This window comes from Oryzias latipes, chromosome 4, assembly GCF_053564925.1.
Source record: "Oryzias latipes strain Hd-rR chromosome 4, Olatipes_Hd-rR_3.1".
NCBI lineage: Eukaryota > Metazoa > Chordata > Actinopteri > Beloniformes > Adrianichthyidae > Oryzias > Oryzias latipes.
In genome coordinates, this window is record NC_136240.1 from 7,628,186 (window position 1) to 7,643,725 (window position 15,540).

General features: G+C 48.8%; 2 protein-coding genes across 6 annotated transcripts; one reads left to right on the forward strand and one right to left on the reverse strand.

Annotated features, from left to right (window-relative positions):
• The first annotated feature begins 767 nt into the window (after positions 1 to 767).
• LOC101175636 (leucine-rich repeat-containing protein 24) lies at positions 768 to 7,691 on the forward strand. Of its 4 annotated transcripts, XM_020702010.3 has the most exons (9): positions 771 to 1,133; positions 1,438 to 1,616; positions 1,692 to 1,778; positions 1,873 to 2,064; positions 2,152 to 2,320; positions 2,395 to 2,657; positions 2,756 to 3,313; positions 3,394 to 3,495; positions 6,349 to 6,487. In XM_020702010.3, exons 1-8 carry the CDS (start codon positions 1,082 to 1,084, stop codon positions 3,469 to 3,471), a joined length of 1,578 nt encoding a protein of 525 aa, XP_020557669.1. In that variant the 5' UTR covers positions 771 to 1,081; the 3' UTR covers positions 3,472 to 3,495; positions 6,349 to 6,487. The 4 variants fall into 4 exon arrangements, with proteins under 4 accessions (XP_011472090.1, XP_020557669.1, XP_011472091.1 ...); XM_011473788.4 differs by lacking the exon at positions 3,394 to 3,495 and having other exon boundaries at positions 768 to 1,133; positions 6,349 to 7,691; XM_011473789.4 differs by lacking the exon at positions 3,394 to 3,495 and having other exon boundaries at positions 6,352 to 7,691.
• Positions 7,692 to 7,863: 172 nt separating this feature from the next.
• sass6 (SAS-6 centriolar assembly protein) lies at positions 7,864 to 15,188 on the reverse strand. Of its 2 annotated transcripts, none has more exons than XM_023954037.2 (16): positions 14,945 to 15,188; positions 13,439 to 13,499; positions 13,274 to 13,353; positions 13,093 to 13,197; positions 12,812 to 12,980; positions 12,556 to 12,633; positions 11,654 to 11,773; positions 11,244 to 11,435; positions 10,762 to 10,956; positions 9,476 to 9,565; positions 9,124 to 9,303; positions 8,969 to 9,050; positions 8,611 to 8,702; positions 8,425 to 8,525; positions 8,228 to 8,307; positions 7,864 to 8,036 (listed from the first exon to the last, which is right to left on the reverse strand). In XM_023954037.2, exons 1-16 carry the CDS (start codon positions 15,004 to 15,006, stop codon positions 7,984 to 7,986), a joined length of 1,740 nt encoding a protein of 579 aa, XP_023809805.1. In that variant the 5' UTR covers positions 15,007 to 15,188; the 3' UTR covers positions 7,864 to 7,983. The 2 variants fall into 2 exon arrangements, with proteins under 2 accessions (XP_023809805.1, XP_023809806.1); XM_023954038.2 differs by having other exon boundaries at positions 8,425 to 8,470; positions 8,568 to 8,702.
• Positions 15,189 to 15,540: the final 352 nt, after the last annotated feature.

Genomic DNA, 15,540 nt, shown 5'->3' on the forward strand with positions numbered 1-15,540 from the left:
TAGGATAGCACAAGGGTTAAATAAAAATTTTGATTTGAAATGGTTTATTTTCAAGCAATCAAAGCAAGAATAATGCACAAAACAATACAATCAGCAGTTGCTGATTGTATTGTTTTGTTTTAAGGCGTATCAAACAGGATCATTTGACATTAAAGTGTTCCCTGTGGTCTTTTAGTAATGATGCCATTTTTAGCCAAAATTTAAAAAAAAACTTGTTTTCTAGGACAAAATTTCTGCCGAGTTGAAGGAGTTCATTAGAAATTCATCTTGAAGTTGTGGCTGGGACGGAACTGATGGTGCTGTGTGCGCCTGTCTGGACTTCCAGGCATCTTTTTGCTCACACTCTCTCCCACTAGCTTACAGCCCCCTAACACACACCCCAACATTATCGGTGCAACAGAAATGGTGAGCGATATTGGATCAATCCAGAGTCAGACAAGGACAACAAAGACGAACATGGATCTATTTTTCTGCGTGTAGATGCATCAGAATGGAGCGGTGCAGGGAGCTTGTAGCTTCTACGTCATTTTTACAGGCTTTTGTGTTTTTTTGCTCCTGATTCACCAGGACTCGAATAAAGAAAGACTCAGAGACACAGTCTTAATTTGAATTATGTCATCCATCATGAGAAAAATGCTACAAGAACATAAAACACTATTTTCATCAGAGTGGGTCTTTAACAGGTTGTGATGGGTTTTCATGGTCAGGTTGAAGCTGGGAGGGGAGGAAACGGGGCTTTATTAATGTGTCTATGACGTCACCGTTTTAAACCTATCATACGGTTGGACTTGTTTCGTTCCCGATTCTGTCTCTGGTTCTGTTCATTCACTCAGAACCAAGGTGCACACGATCTTCGCCGCCCCGACCTGAGCGCGCCGCAACGACGTGCGCGCATCCCTCTGCGTATGCGCGCATCTGGACTTAACGTTACAACAGCCGCGTGTGTTTTGTTTCGCAGCAGCGGCGGCGGCCTTCAAAGGATCGCGTTTGACCCGGTTCGTCTACGTCACCCTTCAGCGGACCGAACCTCATCCCATCCCGGATCCCGCGGAACCGAATCTGCGTGTTGGTTCGAGTGGTGATGGGGGGGCCGCGCGTCGCAGCGGAGCGCAGCCTTCCTCGTCCTTCAGCAGGTAACGGAACCAACACCCCACCCCCTTTCCCCCCGTTCAGAACCGGCGCTAGGTCGGGTTCGGCCGTCAATTGGCGCACGCTGAGGTATTTGTCAGGTGAACGCGCCTTGGTTTCCTTGGAGCTGTGTGCGTGCGTGTGGGTCCGTGCGTGCGTGTATGTTGAAAAAAGCAGTATGAAGCCCGGAGGATCTGTGTGAAGGAACCTACCCAAACAGTCCAGGAGGGTGTCCGTGAGAAGTTCACAGGTTCTGTGTTTTTATTTTGGCTGATGCTGTTGCCCCCCCCCCCCCTCCCCCCCTTGCAGGACCGTCTGTGGGCTTCATGATGGTGGAGATCTTCTTCCTCATGATCCTCCTGGCTCCATCCTCTCCTGCTGGAGCGTCCCCCCCCTGTCCTGAAGGCTGCCGCTGCTACAGCCTCACCGTGGAATGCGGCTCTACCGGCCTGAAGGCCCCCCCCAGGAACATCCCCGCCCCCACTCAGGTGAGTGAGGTCCCGCAGACCTTCCTCTGAAGGTTCTGAGCTTTGGATCAGGGGTGAATCTGTCTCTGTCTGCAGACCGTCTTCCTGCAGGACAACCTGATCACACAGATCCGCCGGTTGGACCTGAGTCTGCTTAGACACCTGCACTACCTGTACCTGCAGGTACCACACGTGCACACACACACGTGCACACACAGCTCTGAGAAGAGACTGGACAGAAACCTGTGAGTCTGCTCTGGATCTGCTGTTTCTTCAGAACAACACCATCTCTGCTGTGGAGCCCGGCTCCTTCCAGGATCAGGGTCAGCTGCTGGAGCTGGCGCTGAACGGAAACCACATCCACTTGCTGACAGCAGACATCTTCCAGGGCCTCCACCACCTCCGCATTCTCTACCTTTCAGGAAATGACATCACACGCCTGCTGGACTACACCTTCCGCGGTTTGCAGGTAGGAGAACTGTTCTGGGTTTTTGTTTGTGATCCAAGAATCTTTTTCCTGAAAGGAGTTTTTTGGGTGGGGTTGTGCTTCCTGCAGCGGCTTCAGGAGCTCCACCTGCAGCACAACAGCATTGAGGCGGTGGCAGACCAGGCCCTGGTGGGTCTGAGTTCTTTGGCTCTGCTGGACCTCAGCAGGAACAATCTTCACACCATGGGACCTGCATCTCTGCGGCCTTTGGTGAGCCTGCAGGTGCTGCGCATAACCGGTGAGGCAGACACATTTACTTGCTGACCAGGTTGTTGATGATTAGCTGATCAGAGTGCCCCCCTCCCCTTCCAGAAAACCCATGGCGCTGTGACTGCGCCCTCCACTGGCTGAGGAGCTGGATAGACCAGGAGGGCCAGAGGCTGCTCAGTTCTGCAGAGCGCCGGTTGGTCTGCATCGAGCCGCCGCGCCTTTCCCATCTAAGTCTGGTGGAGGTCCCGCTCAACAGCCTGGTGTGTATCCCTCCCCTGGTGCAGCTGGAGCCTCGGAGGCTGGCGGTTCGTCTGGGGGAGAGCCTGCGGGTGTCCTGCCACGCTACCGGCTACCCTCGTCCACAGGTGTGCATGAGTCTCACTTCTGAGACAGGGCTCACGTGATCCTGGACCGCTAAGATCCCAGCAGACCTTCCAGTCCTAAAACAGAGTATGTTTTTTAGGTGACCTGGAGAAAAGCATCCCAGGGAAAGGTTGTACACTCCCCCAGGGGCCTGGTTCAGGAGCTGGGTGCTCCAGGAGTGCCTGAGGAGCCCTCAGAAGAAGGCAAAGTCACCCTGCAGAAGAGCGGTGGCGAGCACTTTGACCCCGACACGGGCAGCGGCATGCTGTTCCTCAGCAACGTGACGGTGGCGCACGCAGGCTTCTATGAGTGTGAAGCCTGGAATGCAGGGGGCATGGCCAGGGTGACATTTGAACTTGCCATCAACTCATCCACAGCCTCCTCCTCCTCCTCAATCTGGGCTTCCTGGTCTCAGCTGTCCTCGCCGTACTCCCCGGCCTGGCCTCGGCAGAGAGGCTACAACCCGGCTTTGGGCTCAGACGTAAGCCGGGAGCCTCTGTATGCTCTGGGCAGCATGGCCTTCAGCGCCCTGGGAGCCGCCACGCAGACCGCAATCGCTGCAGGGATCTCCCTGCTGGCTCTAACTGCCTTGCTGCTGGTTGCCATGATATACAGCCGGCACCAGCAGCGGGATAAGGATGCCGAAGGCTCTGAAAAGGTGAGTATCAGTCTGAGTGTGGGTTCTTCTGAGGGCTAAAAAGGACTGACCAGACTGTCCACTAAACTCCTGGAGAGCAGCAAAAACTCGGTTCTGGTTCCGAGTCCAGACTGGCTGCTGCACCATCATTGATCCTGGACCAGTTCTTTGGTTCCTGAACTCGATCCTGATCGACTTCTTAGGTAATTACACTACTCACAATAAGTTAGGGACATTGTTGTTTACGCAAGTTCTTTTCATGTTTGGTCTGAATTTCAATGAAATATGTAAAAATGTCCTTTCATATTACTATCAATGAATGAGAAGGAACATTGTTTCCATTAGTTGGATATTTATTAACCCAAAATGAATACAATAGTAAAGATGGCCGTGAATAACAAAAGTTGATCATGTCAGTATTTCCACCATTTGCAGCGGCGCCTCATTCTCCTCACTAGTTGTTGTTCTGAGGCGTTCCTCTCTCCTGCAAGTTCTTTATGCAGTTATGGCAGGTCATTTGGAGGTGGGGTAAGACCGTCATGTCTCTGCTTCCGTCTAACCAAATTGGTTTTGCGCTGACTGGTGATGCCTGTCCGGACTTTTGCACCTCCTCCACCAAAGTTAACCCTGAGGACCATGTTGACCTCAGAGAATCGCTCTCCTCGTCTTCTCCAGCAATGTTGATGACCATCATTTCTGTGCGAGGTGACCCGACACTCATCAGTGAACAGGACGGTAAACCGTTGCTGCGTCGTCCAGGTCACATGGTCTGCACTGCAAACGTTCAAGGCAGTGTCTTGGTGTCAGTGATAGCACCTGCAACAGTCGTCTGTCATTCAGAGTGGTGGAGTTGGTTGTGAAAGGTTAGTCTGGAAACACTAGGACCCCTCACGTCTGTTAACCCTTGTGCTATCTTAGATGACCCCACCCTTACATTGACGTGTTCTCCCTACCATGACAAAGGTGGATAAAGGTGGAAAGATTTCATGTAATCCATGGACACCAGTGAAGATCACAAATCATTGAAGAAAAAAGGTTCAGAGCACTGTCTAGTGCAGTGTTTTTCAACCTTTTTTGAGCCACGGCACACTTTAACCTTGACAAAAATCCCGCGGCACACCAGCATCCAAAAAAATAGATAAATAAAAAAAAAAGAAAAAGCTCAGTCTGTATTGATCTACAGCCGCTCTGCAATCTCACATGCATTTTTGTGATAATTGTTGCAGAAAACGCTGGAAGCTGCAGCTGTTTTTTCTAAAAGATGTATTAAAAATTCAGTCAAAAGATTCAAAAACTGTTTGATGTGTGTTCGTTGTTTTAAGACGTTAAGAGGAGAGACTCATTGTGCGCTAAGACAGTCACTTTACTGCATCATGGGAGATGTAGTGCCTGTAATCCGCCGACCGCAGAAAGACCAGCGTCTTTGAGCTTCATGGTTTTGTTCACTTGTTCCAGTCTGATACCAGATTATATGGAAAGCTACACCGCTAAAGACGAGCTTTAGCTGGTATTTTTGTTAGAACAGAGAGAATTTTTTTGCGCTAAATCGAAACAAGGAAGTGAATACTTTAACCACTTCTGATTGGTCAGACTGATGACATGTGATTAAGCCTTCAAGAATGATTGGTGGAGACAGTTAAAGGGGCGGGACTTTCCTTACACAGTTATAGCTGCAGCTAAATCGCGGTATCCCGTTATTCTTATCAAAATGTCTTTAATAGAATCAAATAAACACAAAGAAAAAATAATTTTATTATATTTCATATTCTTAACTTCTCAGTGTTTTATCAGGGCCTGTTTGGATGAACAAAGAGCTGATTTCCTGGAGATGGTAATTGCTTTTAGATCAGTTAATGAGGGCAATTTCTCACGGCACACTTGACCATCTCCCACGGCACACTAGTGTGCCGGGGCACACTGGTTGAAAAACACTGGTCTAGTGGGTCTAGATTACCCAACTCCCAACGTTGAAGTGCATAGAATAGCACAAGGGGTACACAGGCCTGCAGCTGTGTGACATTTGATAAACCACACTTAAGTCCACAGGTCCTTTGGTTCTGGTCATGGTTGTGGTCTGTCTCTGGTGGGGCTCCACTCCTAGGTCTGTCACAAACTCTGACAGTAGTTCTGAATCTTGATGACACTTTGAGACTCACCGAGTTCACCTGCAACTTCTGACTGTCTTTTACCAACCTGAAGGCGCTATGGCCAGGTGCAGCTGCTCATCCAGTAACCCTTGTGCTATCCTAGGCACTTTAACATTGGGAGTTGGGTCATCTAGACCCACTAGACAGTGCTCTGAACCTTTTTTCTTCAATGATTTGTGATCTTCACTGGTGTCCATGGATTACATGAAATCTTTCCACCTTTATCCACCTTTGTCATGGTAGGGAGAACACGTCAATATAAGGGTGAGGTCATCTAAGATAGCACAAGGGTTTTAAGTGATGTCATGTGTTCATGGCTGTTTGAATGGTGAACTAGGAATGACTTACCAGTTAAATCAGCTTTTTATACCCACAGAATGTTGACACTGATGCCACATTGTAAAGGCTTTTCTTTTGCATTGTTGATTTTGCCTTCAGTAGGTAAGAAGCCATGAACACAGTGAGACCATGAGGTGGAAAACACTAAATGAGTTGTGTCTATCACCACAACACAATTGCCTCTATATCCCCAAACTGTAAGTGAAACAAATTTTGTGTAAACAGCATCCACAGAGTTTCTCACAATATCCCGAACTTCTTGTGAGTAGTGTATGGTCTGTATTCTAGACATAGGAAGCATTTTGTCTTTGACACTCACAAATTCTCTCCTGCCTTGGTTCAGGTTAAACTGTAGCAAACAGATTAAAATGGTCTTCTGAAGAAGAAAAGAAAAAAAAACCCAGCAGAATCCCCGTTTAGGCTCCTACAAACACTACAAGCCCCTGCTCCACCTGTGCACCCACCCAAACACTCACATGGTTGCTGCACGTTAGAATGTTTCTCATGAAATCTCAGAGGACGTGTTTGCAGTGAATGTGGTTCCCTGACGTGAAGGGGAATTCTCACCAGCAGGAGGACAGCATCCTGTACGTGAACGACTACTCGGACGGACCCACCACCTTTGCTCAGCTGGAGGAGTACCGGGACGAGCGGGGCCACGAGATGTATGTCCTGAACCGGGCCAAACCCGTGCTGACCCCTGCTCCGCCAGCAGCCGCCCCGGACCCAGCCTGTTCCGCGCCCTCCGACACCTCCAGCCACACCGCCTCTGTGGAGCCGGGCCCCACCTGCAGCCCCACCCTGGCCCCCAGCAAGCAGCTGCCTCCAGACAACGACATTCGGACCATGAGGAGGATGGCTGGGGAAGGAGGGGAGGCGGAGCCTGTGCTGACGTCTGAAGCTGAGGGGATGTTTCTGAACCACACGGGTCTGTTCATGGAGTCCCAGATTGCCTACGAGATCCACTGCTGAAGATCTGAATGAGGGTTTGCTGTTGGAGCTTCGAGCTGTGATGGTTTCTTCTGCTGACCTCAGCTGAGATGATGCTGCTGAGCGTTTTCCCCTCTTCAAGACTCGCCCAGAGAGCCACTACTCCTCACCACAGACTAACCTGTGGTCTTTCAGGACGGTGCATCTGAAGCACGAGAGGATCTTCCAGCAGCTGTCCCACTCTCACACATCCTGATCAGGACACCAGTTAAGTGCATTGATGGTGCGAGAACTTCCGGCTCCAGGCTCACTGAGGGGACGAGCCGTAAAAGTGAGACCTCCGGGACTTAAGCATGACAGTGTTGTTTTCACAGGATCCTGCAGTGAGGTTACAGCAGGTCTGCTTATCTCCAAAGATCATCTCGTTCATGTCATCTTCAACCTGCCACAAGCTCCCCTGTTGGGTTCTGAGACTGGTTCCACGGCTCCATTGGGTTCAGTTCAGTTTGAAGTCATCGCGGTTGGTAAGCACAGATGGACGGCCGGTTTTGTGCACCCCAGAGTCGAGGGCTGCACGTTCTGCTGTTGGGCCTCCTGAACCAGAACCTTGGACTGGATCAGCTGTGATGAACTCATCTGCCCTGCTGCTGTCATAAACTATTCCCAGAACATTTGTCCCTCTGGTGTGGGGTTAACCGTCTGGCCTCATTTTATTAGGGGAGGGGTTTACATTGATGAGGAGTTCAGATGGGGCTCCTGGGACATCATGAAGGGGGGGGCGGGGGTGCAGCAGACAGCAGTGGTTACATCCAGATACAGTAAAGATGGTTCATTTAGTACGCGAACTACTGAACCCTCGAGTTGGACTCTGCAGCCGACTCCGTAACCATGGTAACTGTGATGCCGTTGTTCTTGAAGCGCGTCGGCGCTTTGGCTTTTCAGTGAAACAGTGTGCTCTGTTCCCATTAAAGCAGAAAATCAGACTCCTCTTCCTCGTCTTGATTCTCCCCAGCTGCCGTCAGCGTGAGCATGAACGCTTCTCTCATGTTGACCTGAAAGCATCAGGGACCGCTCCCTGTTCGGGCTTTCTGGGGGGGTCCTCACCTGGCTAGGTATGTCCATATCAGACAGGCAGGTGTTTCCTGAGACGCCACGTATTCAAAAACAAACTTTATTGAAACGTCAAGGTTGAACACGAAAAACAAAAGTAATCTTTAGATTCCAAAGATGACGGTCTGCTGCTGTGTGGGTGGGTGGGTGTGTGGGTGGGGTGGGTCACGAAGAGAAGTATGCGGAGGCGATGAAGGGCTTCGTGCGCTGAGAGAGATCTGCAGAAAACCACACAAGACATTTGACTGACTTGATGACTTATTCTGATTAGGGTGTGGATTAATTAAGGGATAATCCCCAACGAGGTGTCCATCATGCCTCCACGTCCCCCCCATGAGATCTGCTGGGGAGGTGAGATACAGGCCGATGTCCCGTCAAAGTGCAAAATACAGAAATGATGAGGGCTCACCTGTGGGGGGCAGAGGGGGGGTCCGACAGAAGACTGGGTCTCTTCTTTCAAAGTATTTTGAGTCTAGATCTGGAGATTTTCTGAGAGGAAAACAGGAAGTGAGAGAACTGTTTCATGACCCCCCCCTCCCACTCCTACCCCAACCAGCTGACTAACCCCCCACCCCCACCACACACACACACACAGATAAAACTCACAGCTGCTGGCCTATGGCCACGCCCCCTCTCTGTTGTGCAGTGACATCTGTTAAGGACAAGGGAGACACAGTAGGAAGACCTGTCCGAGGGTTGAAGTGTGCCTGGGGGAAATGGGGGGGGGGGGGGGGGGGGGGGTTATTGACCTGAGTGTACAGATGTGTGATGTTTCCAGGAAGTAGACTGTACCCTCAGTCCTGCTGCTGGCGGGGTGTCTGCACCTTCGGGAGGCTTTGGGGGGAGCTGCCTCTCATTCAGCTGCTTGTTCAGCCAACAGATAACTGCAGGAGGAGCACATGATCCCCCCCCACACTTTATTTATACAAACAGGAAATGATGAGGAGAAAACTAAAAAAAAGAGGAGGGAGGGGCTGAGAAAAGCTAAAGTGAACTTCAGAACTGAGAAATGACCATGACAAAATTCATAAGCATTTTCCTTAGAACTGGGCCAGAACATCAGTCAGAGAAAACCCAGCAGAACTCGATAAAGAGGACCATCAGGAAAGGTTCTGGTTCCCCTTGGGCATCTGGGCTGTGTGTTCCTCACCGTTCTCGTTGGTCTTCAGAACCTCCCTGCTCTCGTTCAGCTTCTGCATGCTGGCCTCCAGCTGCTCCTTCAGCTTTGACACCTGTCAGAAACAGTTTGATGAAGAGGAGGGTCCAGCCGAAGGACCTCTGAGGTTCTCACTACAGGAGCCACACCTCCTCCTCCTTGGCGAGCAGCTGCTGCCGGGCGCTGTGCAGCTCCTTTTCAGCGTTCTGCAGTCTGTCTGAGGTTTCCTGAAGGAGCTTCTCCTGAGAGACCGTCACCGTGTTTTTGACCTTGATCTTTCCGACCAGACCTCGAAGCTCCCCCTGCAGCTTCTTGATGATGCCGTTGGCCTGGAGGAAGACGGACGTTTGAGTCCAACAGACTGTAAAGACGGCAGCATCGTGGTTTGGGACGTGAAATGGAACTGAAAAGTTCTAGTGATCTACTGTATATTTCAGAGCGAATCAGATTCCCAAACCACACAATCCAATTCTGAGGGGGGGGGGTGTCTGTGCCACAAACCTTGATCAGCTCTTCGGACAGAGATGACACGGTGGCTTCAAGCTTTTTCAGCTGGAGTTCTTTACTTTCTGCATTCTCCTCCACAGACTCCTGAAAGCAGAGGGGACATGGGGGCTTAAAGTCTCACTTCAATCGTCTTTGATCTGTTGTCAGATCGTCTTTAGTGCTCCGTTATTGATGATTATGCAGTTTTTAGCCAAAATCAATGATCTGTGATGGCAGCTTACAGCCCCCCCCCACACCCCCTACCTAACATTAGCGATGCATTAAAAACAGCGACCAATACCAGAGCTGTCCAGTTCTGATCCAGAATCCAGCTCGGACGAGGACAACAAAGACATTTGTGGATCTATTTGTCTGACAGTGGATGCAATCAGAATGGAGCAGAACAGGGAGCTGGTGGCTGTCTATAGCAGCTGGGATGTCAAAACTACAAGCTGCATTTTTCCCTCTGCTCCTGATTCACAATGACTTGAATGAAAAATACTCAGAAATGCAATATTATGATATGTCACCTTTGGGACACTAAAGAATGATTTTGTAATGACATTTGAGTTATCTTCGAGGCTCATTTTTAAACCTGGAGACAAGACCACTGGATCTCTGAGGCTCCTCTTTCTCTCCATGTGTGGACGTGGCCTCCGCCCATTTCATGACGTCATCCTAGAGTCGGCTTCTGCAGCGTGTCTGTGTTTCTCCCACGAAAGCAAGCAACATCCGAACTTTTGCAAAGATGGATGTGCATATTGTGCGTAGAAAAGTAAAGCGTTTCAGCCACGGAGAAAGTGTGTGTGTGTGTGTGTGTTAGCCTGCAGACTGAGCTGGCAGCGCAGACTCTTCCTGGGAGGTTTCGCTTTGTGACATCACAACGTGAAGGCCCAGTTGTTTTCGTGGATTGGGAGGGGCGGGTTCTCCGAGAGTAGGTTTTTAGAGGAACACACGTGAATTGATCAAAATACTGCTTTGGGTTTGCTTGTTTTGTAAGGAATTGACATTACAAAACACTTAAAAGCTCAAAAAAGTTGATTTTGCATGATATAGGCCTCTTAAAGGACATAGGTGTCAGTAATATCTCAGCTGTGCCCCTCCCCTTCTCAGCAATGACCCAACTCCCGTCCTGACACGCCCATGTTCTGTTCCTGCACGCCTCTTAAAGACCTAATTCTGGGAAGCCATTTTCTTCAGTGTCAAACCCCCCCCCCCCCCCCCCCCCCCCCCCCCCCCCCCCCCCCCCCAGCAGAGGGAGGTTCAGGCTGGAGCTCCGTGCTCAGAGGAGCAGCTCCTACCTTCTGCTGCTGTGTGGCCTCCAGGACCTCCTTGGTTCTACACATCAGCAGGTCTTTATCTTTGATCTCCTGCTCCAGAACAGCAGCTCTCATCTGCAGCTGGTTCACCAAACGTTCCTTCTCATGGAGCTCTGAGTCCAAAGTGCCATTCTCCCTCCTGAGACTGAGGACCTGCTGCTTCAGACGCTGGCACTCCTGCAAGTCAGAAGGTGTCACCAAACATCAGAAAAGGTCAGAATTAATGTTCAGGTTCAGAACTAAATTAGAGAACTGAGTTCTCCCTCATGTTCCAGTAGTAGTGTGATCTGCACGTGTTCATGAAGAACTCTGACTGGAGGAATCCAGCCGTCAGACTGGGAACCATAGAGGAAGCTCTGACAGATGATTTTTGCTCTCCGTAATGCGCTAGCGTAAAGTCTGTGTTTGATTCCACCCTCCTCTCTGCAGCTCAGTGCCTGCAGCTGCTCCACCTGCACACCCACCTCCTCTGAAGCCACCAGCTTCCCTTTCAGGTCCCGGACAGCGGCATCGTTTTTGTATTTCTTCTCGGTCAGGTCTTTGCAGGAGGCCTCCAGCTCACCGAGTCTGCCCTGCAGCTGCTGGCTGCTCCTCCTCTGCTCCTTCTCCAGCTCCTGACGCAGCTGGTCAACCTCATGCTGGAACCGGCTCTGCAGCTGAAACACACCAGACGTCTGTCCAGATGACGCTGCACTGCCAGAAGAGGCCGAGGCCAGTGCAGCTTTACTGGATTTTACTCTTAAACTCAAACATCTCAATCCTTTAGCGTTTCAAGATTCAAGGTTTATGTGAACGTCTGCACATTTTCCCCATCTTCTGAAAGCTCCAAGAACTTCTCAGCTCATCTGCTGGCCCGTCAGCGGGAAAGCCTCACCTCTGCAGCCTTCTCCCGCTCCAGCTGAAGCTCCTGAGCGTGGCGGCTGGAAAGGCAGCTGCTCTGATTGGTCCACTCCGAGCGTAGTTTGTCCAGCTCTCTGGTTTTGTCAGACAGAGTCTGTGGAGCAAACACACAAGCCTGAACTGAAAACCCCGACATCGTCACATGTTCCTCGTGTTTCTGCTGACAGGTTCTCCTGTTTTGGGGACCGTCACAAAGCAGATCAGAACAATTCATGACTAAGAACTGAAGGAGAGATACTAAGTGACTGAACCCAGAGTCAGTGGGATCCAGGGGGCTGAAGTCAGTCTGGTTTGCAGCTCAGCAATTTCTCCATCACTGAAACTCCCCCACCATGCAAGTTGAAGGACAAATGGAGCAGTTCATTCTCCTAACACTGTGAGACAGACTGCAGGGTCTCAGGGGCCAAATGGTGCTCAGGTTCTGTGCTGTATGTGAACCCTCTGTCATAAAAATGTATGCATGTCCAGAAAACCCACAGAAGAAACCTTAAAAAGGGATTCATCCTGAGTTCAAGACATCTGATGAGATGTTCAGAACACTGGAGGACCATCATGAAGAAGTTCTGGTCCCTCAAATGCAGATCCAAGGAGAAGAAGTTCTGGGGCCTCATTTATAAACGTTGCGTACGCACAAAAGAAGGCGTACGCCACTCTCTACGCAATAGTTGAGATTTATAAAAAGCAAACTTGACGGGAAAATGTGCGGTCCTTCACGCAAGCTCTGACCCAGGCGTACGCACGTCCTATGTTTCATCCGTACGCCACTTCTGACGCAAATCCTACGCAAAGTTTTATAAATGAGGCCCCAGGTCCCTCAAATGCCGATCCAAGGAGAACAGAGCTGACAGGAGATGGTAACAGACAGAGGCAGCACACCTGTTGGGCGTAGCTCAGCTGCCTGGACAGATCTTCTTCCGTCTTCTTCAGCTTCAGGTCCAAAGCCTGCTTCTCTGCCTAAAAAAAGTGAGGAGATAAACAGAACCTCTCAGTCCAGTGGAGAATCTGGAGTCTCTACGTGCAACCCCAGGACCTGGTTTTTGTCAGCGTTTCCAATGTGGTTTAAACTAAACTCCTGTGATGGACCTTCAAGGAGGAGCATTTGTGCTCAGACCGAATCACCTGACCTTCATACCTTCATGGAGGCGAGGCATGCCGCCAGGTAGTCCTTCAGCTCTCTGTCGGAGCCCTGAGCCAGCCGCAGCGACAGGTGGTTCAGGTGTTTGAAGGCGTTGGTCTCAACTACACTAAAGGAGGCGGGGCCTTCCAACGCGGCAGACTGACAGTTGAGGTGTAGGACAAACCTGAGCACAAACGAGAAGGTTAGCTGACGCCGGGTGTTGTGCTGTACCTTGGAAACACCTGCTGAGGAGTTTCAGACGCTCCGGTGTGAACCTGACAGGCACCCCCCCATACCTCGGACTCTCCAACTCCTGCTCTGAGCAGCACAGCTTCAACAGGTCGATAAACTTCTGAGGAAATGAGGCAAAGTCCACCAGCAGGCCCTGCTGCACCTTCAGACTGTTCCCACATGAGACAGAGGAGTCAGAAGCAGGTCCTGATCTACTTCAGGTGAGCGGCTGTGCAACAGACTCACCTCTGGAAGTCCTCCTCTGATATGGAAAGGTTAAAGAGAAAAAATGGATCTGCATCGTCGGTTAACCTGACCAGAAGATCCTGAAAGAGAAGATCCATTCCATCCTCACAAGCTTCCTTTTTTCACAGTGGAGATCACCTGAAGAATCCAGAAAGTTCTGCTCACCCTCCTATGGATCGGGCTGGTGGTCAGCTGGAGCTGGATGGTGACTCGAACGTTTGATTTCCTGTTAGACATGAACATCTGAAACAGTTCCTCATACAGAAGAGAGGAGCTCCAACAAGGATATCTTCAGACACCGTTCGAAATAAGCGGTTATCCTGTTGTCCGAGACAACCAGATTTCACGGAGGACAACCAAAAAATGTCCGTGTGACAACCTGGTCTTTTATTCAACATTTTGGTATTTTTCGACTATTTTTCAAAGTTTTTGGGAAACCGGCGTCCGCCTTTTTAAGATAAATCGAGTGTACACGAACGATGTCACGTGACTTCCGAACGAACCGAGTACGCCCGAAGACGTGAGCGGCATCAGCCTCAGCAGACTGAGTCGGACGTTGATGATGACGACATATCCCTGGAGGAACTTGTCGGAAATTACTTGTCAAAAATGACAACATTGCACCTGAATGTCCTGTTTAAAAGATCAGGGATATTAGTCTTTACTGCTGCTGCAGCACAATGTAAACATGGCATCATTTACACGTGTGTTTATTTGAAATAGATGTTATCTCACATTATAACTTTTTATCACATATAAAGATTACTTTATATTTGGAATTCTGTACTAGTCCCAGTCCATACAAGTGTTCTAAATTTTAAAAATACTCATTAGGTTACAGTGTTGGTTAATGTAATCAATTTTCTGATATATTATAGGGTAAGATAAAGTATTTTCATTTGACCGTAACAGTATTTGATTTACATGGCAATACTTTGTGTAACCAGATGCTTCAATATTTAGTAAAATGTTTGTTTTTAATATTTAAAGTTTTTTAAATGTCCGTCATAAGAGGCAATTGATTTTAGATGTATAGAAGAAATAAAGGTGTAAGTACTGACATCTGAGTAGGTTTCATTGCTGTTGAATATTGGTAACGAAGGACAACCAAATATTACTTGCCAGGTTGTCCAGAGAACAACCATTTTTTCCCCTTATTTCTAACTCTGTCAGATCATTAGCTTTTTTCTGAACCAGAGTATCTCCAGATTCACATATGCTTCAGGTCCAAATAAGCTCCAGTACCAGAACTCTATTCAGACCCAGAGCTGCTTAACAACAGTAGTATAATCTGGCCCCCAGATCCACATGAGTTAAAAACCACAGCTCTTTTCAGAACCACCAGAGCTTCGAAACAATAGTATCTCAGGATCCAGAGTATCTTATGGTCCACAGACGCTTCAGATCCAAGAAAAGCTCCAACCAGAGCTCTATTCAGGTCCAGAGTAGTTATCAGATACCGACTGTCTGTGTTCGGTTGGAAAGTTTAATGCCGCGGGATCCTCTCTTTCTTCTTTCTCTGAACAGGATTCCAACATCAAACTCTGTTGTTTACCGTCAGAAACCTGAACACCTATGTAACCTAAAAGGTTCTGCTAACAGACTAAATGGGCAGTCCGTGTTCTTCAGCGCGTGCCGTGACGAGCTCAAACAATGATGTCACTCACTCACCTGTCTTCGCAGTCCCCGCACCTGACGGAGACTCGCAACACCTGGCTGAACAGCTGCTCCATGAGGAGCTCCGGACTCAGCGGTGGCGCGCGGGAACACAGCGGCTGTTTTCTTCCGGGTTCTGTTGTTTCTGTCTGTTCCGGTCTGACCCAGTTTCTCTGGTACTTTTTAAAAAGTTCCCGCCCTTCGGCCGCTAAACCGGATTGTCCTGGTAACGGAACCGGAAATAGTTTCTACTGCTAGTGATAGTAATTATTAAAATACCGCCACCTATTGGCCGGGAATGTTAATGGTGTAAAATTATTATATTATATTATATTATATTATATTATATTATATTATATTATATTATATTATATTATATTATATTATATTATATTATATTATATTATATTATATTATATTTCAAATGTGTCTTTCTTATATTATATTATATTTCAAATGTGTATTTTCAAATGCTGAAACTGAAAAAGTTAGGGTTATTTCTGATATTCATGCATCAGCAGAATTTGAACAAGAAGATTGGATTAGACTAATGTTGGTTTTGTGACGTGGGACTTTGAATAAAATGAACATTTACTATTTGCCTGTATTAT

Coding starts and splice junctions, on each gene's coding strand:
- LOC101175636 (XM_011473788.4), top strand. CDS start 1,082: ATGGGGGGGCCGCGCGTCGCAGCGGAGCGCAGCCTTCCTCGTCCTTCA. Junction 2,321..2,394: donor GCAGGTGCTGCGCATAACCG/GTGAGGCAGACA, acceptor CTCCCCTTCCAG/AAAACCCATGGCGCTGTGAC. Junction 3,314..6,348: donor ATGCCGAAGGCTCTGAAAAG/GTGAGTATCAGT, acceptor AATTCTCACCAG/CAGGAGGACAGCATCCTGTA.
- sass6 (XM_023954037.2), bottom strand. CDS start 15,006: ATGGAGCAGCTGTTCAGCCAGGTGTTGCGAGTCTCCGTCAGGTGCGGG. Junction 9,566..10,761: donor AGGCCACACAGCAGCAGAAG/GTAGGAGCTGCT, acceptor CTCTGCTTTCAG/GAGTCTGTGGAGGAGAATGC. Junction 9,051..9,123: donor TGCTCGCCAAGGAGGAGGAG/GTGTGGCTCCTG, acceptor TGTTTCTGACAG/GTGTCAAAGCTGAAGGAGCA.